Source organism: Nestor notabilis, unplaced genomic scaffold, assembly GCF_000696875.1.
Source record: "Nestor notabilis isolate BGI_N333 unplaced genomic scaffold, ASM69687v1 scaffold29019, whole genome shotgun sequence".
Lineage (NCBI taxonomy): Eukaryota > Metazoa > Chordata > Aves > Psittaciformes > Psittacidae > Nestor > Nestor notabilis.
This window is the reverse complement of record NW_009942806.1, coordinates 12-16,346: the sequence shown is the minus strand read 5'-3', so window position 1 is coordinate 16,346 and position 16,335 is coordinate 12. Positions and strand designations below refer to the sequence as shown.

Below are 16,335 nucleotides of genomic sequence, written 5' to 3'. Positions count from 1 at the left end.
GAGTGATACGGTATTAGAGACCTCTCAGCAAAATCATCTCAGCCAAGATCATAAAGAGCATAACACTCCTAAGTGGAATGACGAAGCCAAAGGAACCACTCTGACTCTTCATGTAAACCACAGTGATGAACAAGGCCAGAATAATCAAACATGCCAAAATCACATCAAACATCAAAAGGGTACAACTGTTTTTTGTCATCCTTTTGCTAAAGCATGTGTTTAGAAAGTTAGCAGAGTAAAGCTTAGTTTTAAGAAATCTATAATTAAAGCATGGGTTGCAATATTGCTATCAGAACAACATTCTGATTTTTAAAATAATAGCTTTCAAAGAGCTATATTTTTAATTCGGATAAGTCCTTCTTTATCACTGTGTATTGATATAGGGAAATACTTTAATTGGTGTATTTGTCTAACATTACTTAAATGACTTACATGTTTTGAGATGTGTGTGGAGAGTTTATTAGAAAAGGGTTTTTATGGATGAATTATCAGTAATTTCAGTTTCCAGTCATAACCTGTTCAAAATAGCTTTGTTCCTCTATCATCATGTTAACTGATACTATGTGTGAGTCTGCTTAATACACAAATCTATATATGTAAATGTATACTGAAAAGTTTTCCATACTTTTATTTTGAATGATGAAGGAAGGATATAGGATTTTGCAGTAGTAAAGGTAATGTCTGTCAGCAATTTTATTTTGAAATATTTATTGTATATATTTTAAAGCAAAAATGATTTATTCATTAACATTTAAATGCACAACATTCTGCTCTCCTTTTCTTTGCTGGCTCCAGTTTGTAGGGGATCTTCAGTCTCTAAAAGGCAGAATGTGTTAGATAAGAAATTAGTTTAGGGAAGGTGAAATAACTGAGTGGTTTTCTTACCTGTGATAATGTTTCTTGTACTAGTTACCACAATTACAAACACAAATTCTCCAAACAAAACCTTTTTTTTTCCCTTTATTTCTTTCTTCTGTTCTTCCCACATTTCCAAACCCTAGAGATAACATTATTTATTGGATCAATTCACTGAATTTCTAATGCAGGTTGGAAAGCCCAGGCATTGACAGTCAAAACATCCTGAATTTTATGAGTGTAATCTATATATTTTGATCATCACTATCCTGTCACAGAACTAACAAACATGGAAAATAATGACCACTTAAAAGATACCAAACTAAGAAGAGACAGAACACAGGATGCTGGAACTGTTAAAATAATGGAAGACCAAGCCACAGAGCATGTACATAAAAAACAAAGGTCAGTAAATAATGATTCTACTAAAATACTGGATAATATTAATTCACAACTAGAAACTTATTTTACAGACATCAAATAAATGAAAGAAAATGGGAAAAAATTAATTACACAAATTTTCACTTGCTGCTTTGATTTCATTTTAGCTTGTTGCAATACAAAACTAGCAAGTCTACAGCTGATCCTGGTGAAAAAAAGGTATGTTTTTTAAGGTAACATAGTAATATTGAGCAATAAATATAGTCCTCCACCTAGAAATAGTTTATAAGAGAGGTAACTCATTAGAAATTAAATTCTCAAATGTAGATTTGGGAGTAACTGAGAAAAGGCAATTCATGCACTGCTACTTTTTGGTAAAGAAAAATCAATTGTATTTCTAAACAATGAAATCATCAGAAGTTATGCCTCTGGTTATAATTTAACAGGAACTAGAGATACAATAACTATCTCAGTCTTATTAATGTTAGCTGATTTTTTTTTTTACAGTTTATTGACAGTAACATTTCATTTATTTTATTGGTGACATTTTTATAATTTTTATACTTTCATATATCCTATGGAATAAATTTGTCTTCTTTCAAGCCAAGCAAAACTTCTGATAAAAACTATACAATCCTTCAAAACATAGATATGATATAGTATCAGAATAAGAAACATATTTAGGAAGACAGAGCACCCACATGCAGTCATACAGCATAATAGCCATCACTATTAACTGCCACCTGTGAGCTCGTGTGCAGAAGTGATTGTAGTGGAGTCTTAGAAATTGAATATCTGTTATTAACAATTTTAGTTTAGAAATTGGCAGTCCAGAGTTCATAAGGAATGAGTCAGATGGCAGTTTTAAGGCCTGTTGTTCCTGGTCTTGCATGGGAGTGTCAATAACTTGTGGGGTTGTGGACATGGACAAGAACAATTAGCCATAGTCTACGTTTTTGTCTGCATGTTCTCTGTAATGCATGTCTTCAGTGTTCTGGTTTTCTTTGCAGACGTCCATCTGTTTGTAGTTTAGCAATCATTTGTACTGGTAACAGAATAAAAAAGCTTATATGCAGAATTCAAATTCATCCCTCATGTTCACTCAGGCCACTTTCAGGGCATATATCTAATGGAGCTATTCATGATTGTTCTTATAGTTATGTCTTTTAGGTTTTTTTTTTTATAGGTTTTTTTCTTTTATAGGTTATGTTCTTATAGTTGTGTCTTTTGACTCTAGGCTGATGAAAACAAGCAAAATCCTCTTAGCTGTCCAAAAGAATATATTTTACCTCCTAATCTACCTTTCCTGTCATTTTCTGTAAATCCAGATCAAGTTCCTGCAATTCAGACAGCAAGTGAGTATATGATCCCAAGAAATTGCATGGAGTGAAGACAGGCTGAGAGAATTACGGTTGTTCAGCCTAGAGAAGAGAAGGCTCCAGGGTAGCCTTATAGCAGCCTTTCAGTACCTAAAGGGGCTGACGAGAAAGCTGAAGAGGGACTTTTTAGAAGGGCACATAGTAATAGGATAAGCGGGAATGGCTTTAAACTGATATAAGGTAGACTTATATTAGCTATTAGTAGGAAATTCTTTACTGTGAGGGTGGTGAGACACCTTCTCAGCACAGGTTGCCCAGCGAAGCTGTGGCTGCCCCATCCCTGGCAGTGTTCAAGGCCAGGTTGGACGGGGCTTGGAGCAACCTGGTCTAGTGGAAGGTGTCCCTGCCTGTGGCAGGGGGCTGGAACTAGATGAGCTTTAAGGTCCCTTCCAACCCAAACCATTCTATGATTCTATGTTAATAATCAAGACTGAATAGGTAATGAAGACAGAAATGCCTGCTTTATGGAAGAATTTGTACATACATTCATTCACAGTATTGTTACAAATTATAGTTTGTGGTGGGAAAATTCCAGCCATTTTGGGCTGTTCATAGAGCATGGCAAGTTTCCAACACTAGAAAACCCAGCTTGTGGACTTGGGGATGAAAGGAGAAAAGTGGGGAGATCAAATGAAATACTGCTCGCTTAAGTGAGAATGTAGCAAAGAAAACCAATAATAGTATTGATGAGGATCCTCTGCTGTGGTGGAGGAGTAGGAGAATAGCAAGAAGTTAAGTCATTGACTTGTTGTGGCTAGTGGAAGTCTAGGATACTATTCTGCCTATGACCACCTGGAGTTTAAGGCAAGATTTCACCACAATTTATATGGTAACATATTTTGAGCCATTAATAGTCTTTTTGTATTTTTTTTTGGCTTCATGTGGCAAGAGTTTTCAATGTATGCAGTGCATATATATCTTGATTATATAGCTTTAGTGATACATTTTCTAGGCGTATAAGAAGGTGTTTACTTATTTGCGAGTGTGGATGAGTGCCTGGATGCATGCTGGATTTCCCACTTTGTCCTAATGCACCAGCCACTTTGAAAAGTTAGAGATGATTTATTAAAAAAAACCCCAAGAATTTCTGCTGCCTGTTCTGACAGAGTTTTTGACATGATTTACGATAGACGCATTACAAAAATCTTGATTGGTCCTACCTATAGTATCCAGGTGCTTACTAAATATAATTATAATATCTTTAGAAAAAAAGATGGTAGAACAACTGAAACAAATGAAGAAAGAGAGAATGCACATGGAAGAAAATAGAGAAGAACTGATCAGAAAAGTTAAAGGGCTGCTGGAACAACATAAGCTGAAAAGATACCACGGTACGCTTTTAATTTATTTTGTAATTTGGAATGATAGAGAAATGACACTGAAACCAATGTGAAAATATTTGTCTCCTTATCAGTGAGCTTAATTGCAGAGAGAGCAGTTTGCTAACCAATAGTTCCAACAAGGTTCACTTGTGTAACAGCATGTTGAAAAGATTCAAGGTTGCAGTGTTTTCCTTCCACTTTTGTGGTAGTCTTATAAACCTAAAAATATCCTGCCTTTTATCCCAGGTATGTATAGTGCCCAGAAAGCTACTGCAGGCCACTTCACTGTTTGAGGCTCAGGGCAGCTGACACATTCTAAACCTGCCTGTAGCTGGTGCTTACAGAGGTTTTCACTGTGCTGATAGGGCTTGTAGTTAAACGGCCAGCATAATACCTTTTTTTCCTCCTATCTCATAGTATTCAACTTATGTCATGAAAGTTACAAGCCTGTTGTGACAAGCTTGACAAAATTTGGGTTTTTTTTGTAAGCTAAAATCTCATTGAAATCCCACCCAAATTTTCTTTGTTAAATTATTTTCAAGTTTATACTTAAGCTATCCTAAATCACATTCCAGTTAACCAGAGATGAGGTTTAATCACTTTGATGTTTGAGAGCATTCTCTTTATATTTAAATACAGCTAAATCAGTAGGAGTCTCATCTACTATTTGTAGTTTTGTTGAAAGGAGAAGACAAGCCAATTCTTCCAGTTATTCTCTAAGGGCATAGCTACACTGCACTCTGCAGCATGGTGAGGTTGAAAAAAAAAACACAACAAAAACTTGAGAACTTGAAGCAGTGAATCTGTAGTAGCATTGAGCTGCAAGGCAAGCTAATTTACCCTGCTTGAGATAAGCCCTAAATTGCTCCTGCATTGTCTTAAATTATGTTATACTGTTAGGTAAAGGTTATTTCACATGCATTCAGACACCTTCTGTAGGCTCTTTAAGGAGTTTCTCTACCTCTGAATTTTTTTTATCGGACACTGCAGACTAGTAGATGTATGTGGCTTAAAGACTGCTACACTAAATACAGGTGAAATTGTGTGCCAGCTGTAGACAGCACATTATCAACATAGGAGGAATCATAGTTAAGTGTACAGGTAAGTGACTGTTTCCCATAATCTTGGGACTTTTGTATAAAACTAAACTGTTCAAACTTTCTGGCCCTGCAGAGCTCCAATTTTGTGTAAGTCTACAGTGCTAAATATCCTGCTACAGTAATGGCATGAACTTCAGGCTGTGGTGGGCATCAAGTCCTCACAGGTCTGGAGCACCTACTGTGCAGCTGAATGAAACCTGCAGAACACCCAAGCTGAATGAAGTTTTGGGTTGGACCTTGTGTTGTATCTTGGTGGACAGACAGAGGCTTTTGTTGCAGGTGATTGTGTGGAAAGTCAGTTGCATTTACAGTGAATGTCACTTTAATGAAGATTTTTCACTAAATGCTTTTTTCAAGAACCCTACTGCCCTGTTTTAACATGTGCATTGGCCAACTGAATCTTGTGAGGTTAGTTGGTCATTACTGTCTTCAGCAGACCTTACGGTAAGGTGAACAAGACCAAACACTATTACTGTTTTCCTGTGTAGTTGGTGAGGAGTGGAAAAAGAAGTACTTTGAAACTAAGAAAGCTACAGTTTCCCTGGAGGATGCTTTAAACAAACTGCAGCAAGATTTAGAGCTTTATCACCAGAAACTACTCTTGCAATTGGAAGCCAGAGATAGCCGAAAACGACAACACAATATGACAAACTCCAAGGTATTTGCTTGTGTTATTTAATCTCTCTTTTTACACAGCTTGTTTTCTTTTTCTATCAAGTATTAAGTAACAAATTAATCACTAAACAATGAGTTGTAAACTAGCTTTAACAACCAAATGTCGAACATACACAATACCTTCAGCCCATGCTTCTTAAAAAGACTGAGTAAGTTCTTGAGTCTGGGCATTTGATTCTTTACGCTTTGTGCTTTTACAGTACCTTCCAATAACAAAATGCCCTTTTGTTCAGTATGATTAATGAATTGTTCAGTTCTATGTTGTTCTCATCCCAAATTTCATGTACAGATGTGGCGAATTCTATTTTGGAGGACAAGACGTGTCTGAGGCTTTTAGGGTGGCTGCACCTGAGTCTCACATTATGTTGTTGGTGCCAAATCATGGGAAGTCCAGAGAGGAATTAAAAAAAGATAAAAAGGGGAAGCACACTTCACAACAGTTGTACCTGCTGATTTTCTAAATGCGTTAATGGAATCAAGTCTGTTGGCAAATCCTGAAGCTAGACTAGGAAAAATAAATGCCCCTTTCTTGTATCTGAAAGGTGGGAGAGTGTGTGTACAATCTAAGAGTATATATTATATATAAGTGTGTATTATTTGAGCTATGCTAATATAAAAATATTGTTAGGGTTGGTATTACATTATATAATTAGCTATGTTCAGATATCTTATTGCTCCTTTTGGGAGGAGATACCAGGAATTTTTTAGGTCTTTCTGGCTAGGCACGGAGACCTTATGTGAAGGACATGCACAACCTACTTAACATGGCTACAGTGGTTATTTATTGGCAAGCACACAGAAGATACCAAGAATTTAATACCAAGAATTTAATGAGCTACTTGGCTAAGCACTGGTATGCTCTCCACCCCTTGTAAGCTACATGCTGGCCAGGCAGGCATCAGTCAAGTGGGAAGAGTTGGGCTCTGGGGAACAGATCCCGCTATTGCTGGTTCCCCTTCTTCCACCAGCTTTGTCCTCACTGGTGACTCAATGCAACACCACAGTGATTCCTCAGTAGCCCCCATCTAATCCGACAGCCCTGCCTGGTTTCCTCCTGCACGACGGTGTACCTTCCATGCTTTCTCAGTGGTCTGAGCCAGGGTTACACAGCTCTCTGGTGTCAGAGCTGGGACTTGGACCCTTGCATGCAGGCAGCTACGCCCCTTGGTGGGAAGAAGCTTACAGCAGGAGCTCAGAGATGAGAGGCTGCAGATACCACTTAATGACTCCTTGTATGGGCAACTTCATCGCATTGTTTGCTTTAGCTGGCACTTTAATAGAATTTTTAATGGCTTGGAACATCAAGAGATTACCACAGGCACACCCACACCCACCTCTCAGTGTTACTGACATCAAGGGACCAAGGCTGACTTGAACGAGCTGAGTATCAGAACCTACATTTTGAAAACATGAATTTCAGTTTTACGGGTTAATTCAGTGATAGGCCCACTCACACCTACTGCTGAAATTATGTGCTGTATAACTCAAGAGATTATCTGCACTAAACATTACATGAGTGTAGCAATCTCATCAATAAATGTACTGAGACAGAGTGATGCTAAGCCTGTGAGAAAAAGAGGAATTATTTGAAGTATGCCTTTTTATTATAAATGGGGAGTAGCCATAAAATATAATTGCAAAACAGTGTGCTGTTAAAGGCTGACAGCAGAAGGGAGCTGCCCTCTCTTGGACAGCAGACTGCTTATAGACAGCCCAGCACACTTTGAGGACTGGAAGAAAGCAGGGGAGTTGGAATGAGTTTAGAGGACTGCTTCTGAATGCGGAAGTAACCCCCAGAGAATGAAGAGATGCACTAATGCTGCACTTTAACGTTTTGTTATTTCTGTTCTTTCAATATAGAATTACACCATCATCCAGATTACTACAGTGCAGCATGAACTCAATCTACTGAGGAGGAAGCTGGCTGATACAAAAATGAAACTCGTAATAGAAATTAAGGTACTCTGCCTTTTAATTAAAACAGTCAAAACGTTACTATGTATAAAAACCCCCTTACATCTTCGCAAACATTAAATATTTCCTAAACAGTTTGTGTTTTATGCTGTTAGCTTTATGGTGTTGGCTGTCATTGTAACTTTATCAGTTGAGCTAAATTACTCCAGAACACCAGGTTATTAGATGACTTTGAATGTATGGCATTCAAGCAACTTAGATTTTTAAGTTACTATGTAGGTAACTTCATAGTCTTTCATAAAATTCCCAGTTCACTCAACAGGTAACTGAAGGAACATACTTGGTGAGGCAGTGATCAGCCGTAGACTGTGGCTAAGAATAAGAAAATAAATTATAATTAAAAAAGAGAGTATCTCTTGAAGCAGATGGCAGTCCCCTTCATCTGCTTTATTCCATACCAGTGCTGCCTTTGGCTCCCTTTGGAAGGAAGATGATGATAAAGGCCTTCATACTGGATAGCTTTTCAGCTCTAAGTGCTTTAAATAGGAGTCCTCTACATCACAGGGACTGCCCATGCCCCTGTTTACTGTGTAATGTAGGGTGGATGTACTCATTATGCCTCCTGCATTGGATAACAAGGAGTGGAAAGAACAACAAATTGCACAGTTGTCTCTTAAAAACACCAAACACTACAGAAGAAAGTAGTGCTAGAACTAGGCTACCTAATTAGACATGTAAAATTTTAAAGATGAAAGAGGTATCCTGTATTCAGCCATCCTGTATAAAATTCAGTCTTAGTTATATAAACCCGTATGCATGTCAACTCCAAAAATTTCCTTAAATTGCAATTCCTTAAATTACTGGTTCTTCTGCAGATGAGAAAGCAGGCAGCATCTGATTTACAAGTGCTGAGAGCGGAACTGACACAGAAGAAGATTCATTCAGCTTTAATTCTCCAGTCCAGAAAATGAAGAATTTAAGAGGATTACATGACTTTAACAGCCATAAAGTCTCCAGAAGCTCTGCAATGTTTATAGAAGCTCAGAATTACAGAACACTTGTTTGTATGTTCTTGAAGTTATCTTGTAAAAAGAGATCAACTATATAAATGTTGTGGAATTTGTATATAGGGTACTGAGGTACTGTGGCTCGCTTTTTACATCTCACTTTTAATATAAGATTAGTCAGCTACTTAAATATACAGTTTAACCTAGTAACATGTCTAAAACAAAGTTATTTTAAAAGCACCAATTAGTGAATTGTGTAACATCACACTGGTATGCTGATGTTCTTTCATTAACAAAATACCTACTAAGCAAATAGACCTATAATGTATAACCTCCTGTTCTTATTTTCAAGCATGCACATTACATTTTTGGAAGAAGCTTAAAATAAATCTTCTGTAGAACTACAGCATCAGGAATCCTTTATTTAGGTATTTACTGAAGTACATTTTTGTCACTATAACTACGCCTATCTATAAATTGCCAATGTCTTATTACCGTATTAAGTATGAACAAAATCTCAGATGATGTAACTTTATTTCATATCTAACCATTTTTGTTCCCTTTCTAATTAGGAAAGCCACATGGACATTAACCATCTTAGGTAGTTAATGGAGGAAGCAAGCTTTGTCTTGGAAAAGCTATGGTGATGATCCTCATCCTATTTACAGTATTGCATATTCTGCCTTTCTTTAAACTCAAGCTCATGCATGTGCTTAGATAACAATTCTCTGAAAAAGTAATCAAAAACCTCTCTTGATAGCGACTTTTTCTAGCTCTCCTGTTTGCCTCTTTGCAGTACCAGATGTTATTACCTTAAGCAGAACAAATAACATGCTAGGAATTAATGTCACATAAAAGACTGCAAAGGCTGTATTTATTAGTGGAAGTGAAACACGAATGGGAAATCAGTAATAAAACAAGAAAATTATGCAACTCGCAAAAGGACTAATTTCAAATGTCTTGAGTCAAACCACCATTTATCAAATTTATTTTCTTAAAGATAGGAAGGATTTACCAAAGATTTTAGTGGTAAAGTATTAAATCTCTAAAGTCATTTGGCCTTCAGTTAGGAATTTGTAGGTCAGATGATCCACTCTGGAAGACCTCTCAGTTTCACAAGTATCTATCTCACAGTATGTCAGCATATGAAGACAAATAGTAATACAAATTCTGAAGTGTCTATACATCAAGTAAACATCAAGTGTCTATACATCTAGTGGACACCCCTCTGATTTTCCACGGGATTGTTTTTCATTATATGAGAGCAGTATGCTTCACCTTCTGCTTCCCATGATCAGTAGTATCAACCGGCCAGACACTCATATGAAGTCTTCTAGTCTTCTCAGTAGCCATTATGGTAGCGCTGGTACTCTATGGTGTAAATATTTAGCAAGGGGAAAACACCGAAACCAACCAACCAAAAAAAACCCCAAACCAACCCACAACTGACAACATATATCTAATTAAATAAAATCTTTAATTAAGGCAGTCAACTTAAGCAGGCCACTTTAATCTGGTTGTGAAAGAGTCCTGAGTAGCAGAGAAGCAGTGTGGGCTGTAAGCTGTGGAACAAGTAAAGCATAAACAGCCAATGCTGTTTATCAACCTTAGTGAATAAAGCATTTGATTTAGCAAAAAAAAAAAATAATCCTGTAAACACCAATCTTTCTACCACTACAGATATTTTAAAAAGTTACCCAATTTCTCTAGGTTAAGTATTCGAAGAAAAATATGAGCTAGACAGAAAATACAACATCTCACCTCAGAGGCAACACCACATAAAACCAAGTAACAACAGGCTACTGAATGAAGTTTAAAGCGTGTGAAAATTAGCAGCTCAGTAAATAAGCTTCTAAGTTCTAGTTTCCAGGAAGTAAAGAAATTTGAAATGGAAGAAAACACCATCCAAGTCCTCTCCCTATTAATGCTCCTTCTTCACGATAAGGTCCAAGTGATTTTTGGCTTTTGAAACTAAGGAATTTATGTGATACATAAACACGGTGAATCGGGAGTTTACCGAGCACTCCTTTCTAGCAACAAGTCTGACAGAAACCTTAATGGCAACTACTTCATGTTACATAATTTCTTCAGTCCGTAAATTATTTTAAATAATTACTCTAGAAAAGTAACCAAGTACAAGCACAAGTTCCACCAAGTTGCACGTCAGCAACACTCTGTGTCTCCAGTATTCTGTGTTTAATCTGATTCAAGGGTAACTTAGGTTGGGGTGGGAAGTCAGGAAGCTGCACCAATACAACCACAGAATGACTACTTGCTGCACCAGGCACCCTTAGCAAAGGATCATTAGGCGATTACCCCTATAAATCCACGGCTTGGATTTACTTGTCATGAGGTACACACTGTGTTCAACCTTTAACCAATTTACAGTAATTGTGAAAAATTAAAAAGATGAGCAGTCTTTAAAAAAAACAAACACTGCTAAAGCAACACTGGAACTTTTCAAAGCATGAAAATATGGCTTTGCTACAAAATAACAAGATGAATTTGGCTAGTTCTCAGGTTTTTTTTAATCATGGTGTATTTATATAAAGTTAAAATTACGATAGTATAAGCCATAATAAAAAATTACCAATTTTCACAATTTTAAATCAAGGGTTCACATAGTTCTTACGGTGTCAGGGCCTGCCACATTGCTTCAGTTTGTTGTTCTGCTACAGCTTCCCTGGAATAGTCAAGACTATTTCCATTCCACATGCCAATGCCCCTTAAACCTCGGTTCTTTGCATATGCTGCTTTTAGAGAGATGCTGCGAGGGTCATCATACCATACTTGGTGGAAGTGACCAAGAGAATCCTAGCAAAACATTTAAACACTAGTGTCAGTATCTACTTATCTATATAAACATGATACATTATTTGATTGCATTTTCTGTTGAATGCAGTGAAAAGTACAATTAAAAACTTGCGACATACAACCTGTGTACATTTACATACTGATGCTTTCCTGATTTACAAATTATTTTTTACACAGGACAATTCAAAATTTGAAGTCAAATACTTGGCTATTTTTTCACTTGTAGAATCTAACTTATAAAACAGTGTCACATTTTACTGAAGTTAAATGAAAAGACTGAGCTAATTTGTACTTGACTATGTTTTTGAAATAGAGCTAAAATCTCAGACACGCTATCTACACTAACAGGTGAATTTAGTTAGAGATTCAGTGCTTTTTTCCAGCAATAAACAGTTTTAGAGGAGGTTATACAATTTTGTCAAAGTAATGCTGCTTTGACATAGTCACTGCTTACAACACCTTTTAATCATCTACACGTGAAACTTCAAATTACGTCTGAAGAGACAAGATTAAATGCATACACTGTGTCGTTCGTGTAAGCACAGTAGCACAGTCATTCATGGACTCTTTCACTATGTCTATGTAGAAACCAAGTGCAGAAGAGAACATGCATGCAAGCCACTGGGTTGGAAAAACTTAAGAGCATCATAGAATCTGTTTTAAAGTCATCAACTCATAAAAGTAACCGTAACAGTGAAGGATGGAGCTATAGGATTTCTTTGTGCCAAAAAGTCGTTTTTGATATGATACTATCTCTTGAGACACTTGCAAAGTAATAAGGATCTTTATTATTCCTGTAGTCTTCAGTCACTGCACCCCTCTTTCAGACTAGAAATTTAAGATATGGAAATCCAGACATCCTTTACTACACACAAAAAAAGTAGAAAACAGACAGGAGAATCTAACCCTGAAAACTTCATAATCAAAGAACTATGGTTCATGAACGTTTACTCCACAACATGGTGTCTTATAAAAAGATACTTACTTTGTATTCATAAAATGGAGACTTCTGTACCTCATCCCATAGCATCCCTGAAAGGGAACTGTTCACCTGCTTCATGATCGCTCTGTAGGGGACCTGGCTCCCTGCAGCATCACTGCAAGGAGCCCCCCGGAAAGGTACTTTGGAAAGGGAACAAACATGATCCTGAAAAAAAAGCAGAAGGCATGAGTTTCATCTTACATAGATTTACTGAACTTCAAAATAGCAGTAAAGCCAAAACAAAGTCACAAAAGGGTCTAAAAAATCCAAAATCTTCAAAAATACCTGTGGCAGACACAGTATCTATGGACAGATTAAATTAAAACAGTTATATGTTGTTTACTCTGTAGTAATAGAAGAGTGGATGGACATTATTCAGCTTACACAATTATCTTTTCCCCTTTTAATTCATTGTTACGTTTGTCCCACATATGATAGCTGAGACTGCATGATTTATCCATAAACTGCTACAGTTAAGCATATACATAAAGACACATATGGTTTTAGCAGTCTATGGTTTGTTGCACCTAGTCTTCAAGCAGTGAGCTTAGTGACTGTTGAGAAGGCAGACACAAGCATTATGGTGCCTTCGGACATCATCTCTTCTCCTATAGATAACACCTATAGCTCCTTGGTCAAACACGGTGCTTGGGTACCATGGGGTTCAGGTTGCTAAGGGAGAGATAAAATGCCTTGTTTGGTACCACACTGCTTATCAGTTATTAGCCCATCGAAAGTCTTTGTCTTGAGTCCCAGCTTTATACTCCCATCCATCAGGCCATGGTCATTTCCTAACTGAAAAACTGTATCACCAAAATCTAGGTATCTCTTTCCAAAAAAAATAACACTACAATTGCAAATGAATAATCTTCATCTTACCTTAGATAGGTTTTGGCAGACATAGTCATAGCCATACCAGGGAACACCCATGACAAGCTTCTTAGGATCAATGCCCATAGTAATGTACTCTTCATAACCTAGTTTTGAAGGAAATACAAATGAAGATGCACTATTGCGTTTCCACATGCTTTTTATTCCTACAACTAATCTAGAGCTAGAGTCAAGACAGGACTTGGATGATCCCAAACAGAGGCTAAGGTGCAAGCTCTGCTGTACCTCTCATCTGCATATTCCGAGACCTGTTCTATTCAGATCTTGTAACTGCTCTAGTTGTTCACACTTAAAACCAGCTCCCCACAGCAGCAGTTCACAAGGATGAGAGAAATGTTTCTTGTTCTTTGCAAGCCCAGGCAGATACCATTGCTTTGGCTATTGTTTGTCATTCTAAATGTGTTCTTCACAAGCAAGAGGCCTAGACAATTTCAAGTAACAACACACAACTGCTAAAGGTCTATCTGTAGTGTCACAGGGACCTGAAATACAATTTCACATTAGAACAACATATATTTGAGCACAGCTGGAAGCCTTACACATCGAAAACCTCATCTAAGAAAAGGCAATCTTTTCCATCTATTCATGTGAACAAACGGAAATGTCCTGACTCCCGGGGAGGCATTTTGTCCTCACCAGCCAAAGTCTGCGGGTAAGGAGCATTGGCTTTTGCAATACAGTCTGTCCAGATCTGGCTCTGTTCATCATATGACATCACAAATAGAAAGTCACAGGCATCTGCAATCCCAGTGTAGTTGTAGCACCTTCTATCTATGCATGCAGGAGACCAAGCCACATCAAATGTTACCTGCAGGAAAAATGCACAGTATCACGCATGGCACTCGGGCGCTCTTGTTTTCTCTTTAAAAAAAACTGGAACTTTTAAAGACAGTATTACTGCAATGTTGCGAAGTGTTTAACACACCATGATACTAAAGAACTACAGAAGCAGCTGCTCAGCGATAAAAAAAGTAGATAATAAACAGTGAGTGCCCCATCAGTGAATTCAGAACACCAAAGAAATTAAAATATAACATGAAAACCATGTGATCAAAAATCTGAAGCATGATGCAAATCCTTAAAACTTCAGTGATGGGTTTACCAAAACATTGTCAAGCTTCTGCACCAGAGGGCTGTACGTGCCCTACTTTCAAAGATTCTTTACGCCACACTAATAACTGTCGGCTAACACAAGGCAATAACATTCTTATCTACAAATCTCAGTGAAATCCTTACAGGTTAAAAAGAGCGATTCTTATGATAGAGTATCATATTCATATACTAAACAGCACTGTGAAAACTCACATTTCATGAAGTTAATGTTTGTGTAAAGTACGTTATTATTACCTGTGATCCTGGTATTTCTCTGTGAAAAGCATCTGTAGTTTCTTTAACAAGATTTGTTAATGCATGATACTCAGGAGAGGTTTCATTAACTTCTTGCTCTATATCTATGTTAATCCCATCCATATACTGTTTTTTCGCAAGGTCCACCTGTTGGGATATCCACGCTGCTCTTTTAGCAGGATCAACAATTTCCTGAAGAGGTACATCACCTAGACAAGAGGCCTTCAAGAGTTAACACGTATTTGCACCACAGTTACAGTAAGGAGGAAAGGTTTGTCCTTACGAAACCAACAAACATAACCACAAACAAAAAAATCCCCACACCCATACTGGCAAAATACAAAGGACTAAACTTTTATCCCAAGCATAATTTTGCCAATGGACCCCAGCAGAGACTACCAAGCTTCTGTGATGACAGAGTGGAGTTTAAAATTAAGTTCCTTTGGGATTTTTTTTTCTATAATTTTAATCTCCTTACTTCTGCTTAATATTCTTTCAGCCACTGTCAATTCCTTTTCTTGAAATCAAGGTACTTTCAGTATTTCCAGGGAGCCAGGGTGACTGTATCTTACTGCTTACATAAACATATTTTTATGTTTAACCCTTGTTGCTTTTCTCAATGTGGTCCTGGATTCCATTTTTGCCTCAACAGAGCCAAAACTTGATTACATCATGTAAGCTGTACTGGACTTTGCCTTTCTAATCAGCTGTGCAGAACAGTATCTGCAGTAGCTGCGCAGAGTTCCTCGTATTCATGTTTTAAAACTCAAGTGCTTCCTAATACAGAGGGATTGATATAAGTGAAAAACACTAAGAATTACTTAACTCCCTTCCCTAACCCTGTCTTTTGGGTACTCTGCCTAATACCCAGAATACAGACCTAAATAAGTATCTTATGCAGGCTTTTACTTTTCTCCCTTCCTCCCTGTTCCTCCATTGCTGTGATTGATGTTAGATAACTGGAATGTCACTGGAGTGGTTTGTTATCACTGCAGCAGAAGCCACAGGCTGGTTTTCTTTTTAATACCCTGCACACACGCAAAATGCCAACGTATTACAGTCCTGTGTGTGTTATCTCCTTATTAATCAATCCTCTTACTGATTTTTAATACTCTTCATACAAGTGATTGTATGCAGAAATGTCAAGGTATTACAGCCCTATGTACATCATGTTCTTATTCATGTATCACATAAATATATACATTTTCTCAGTGTAACCAACCTTTCAGCACTATCCTGGAGCCTTTAGAGTGGGCATAGCACATAAGCTCAGGATCATACTTTCCGAAAGCTGCCACAGTTGTAATTTTTGACCAGTCGTAGGATTTCCAGGTTTCCTTTCCTACATCGAACACGAAGACCTGGAAAAGGGGTAAAAAGCACCTTCATCAGCTCGAAACACTTCTCAGCAGGACGGTTGTTTTCCACATGCCTTTTTAAAAGGTACATGGCTTCTGTCTCTGGAAACCAGCTTCCCAGGACAGGCAGCAGCCGGGCCGGGAATGGTCGGGATTTACAGCAGCTGGGTGTAACACTTAACCCTGCAACGCCGAACTCTGCCACCTCCCTGTGAGCCACATGCACCTACTCTCTTAAAATCTCTTCCACTCTAACGCAGACGATCAATACAAGGCGGCGGCGCCGCACGGTGCGTTCAGCACGCCACGA

General features: G+C 37.7%; 2 protein-coding genes across 2 annotated transcripts in view; one reads left to right on the top strand and one right to left on the bottom strand.

Moving 5' to 3' along the window:
• The window catches only part of SPATA1 (spermatogenesis associated 1), a 16,173-nt gene extending 7,576 nt beyond the window's left edge, over window positions 1-8,597 (top strand). The window contains 9 exon segments of the mRNA XM_010021582.1: window positions 1-179; window positions 796-841; window positions 1,105-1,260; window positions 1,404-1,455; window positions 2,474-2,591; window positions 3,821-3,946; window positions 5,526-5,695; window positions 7,573-7,671; window positions 8,502-8,597. The exon segment at window positions 1-179 is cut by the window's left edge and continues 14 nt beyond it. Coding sequence (XP_010019884.1) covers window positions 1-179; window positions 796-841; window positions 1,105-1,260; window positions 1,404-1,455; window positions 2,474-2,591; window positions 3,821-3,946; window positions 5,526-5,695; window positions 7,573-7,671; window positions 8,502-8,597 — 1,042 coding nt within the window.
• A 2,664-nt stretch (window positions 8,598-11,261) lies between these two features.
• Window positions 11,262-16,028, bottom strand: CTBS (chitobiase, di-N-acetyl-; the record flags this gene model as incomplete). Its single annotated transcript, XM_010021581.1, has 6 exons — window positions 11,262-11,447; window positions 12,433-12,594; window positions 13,309-13,406; window positions 13,957-14,128; window positions 14,668-14,876; window positions 15,890-16,028. Coding segments are annotated over 6 exons (966 nt in total), but the record flags the coding sequence as incomplete, so codon positions are not given.
• Between the last annotated feature and the right edge of the window lie 307 nt (window positions 16,029-16,335).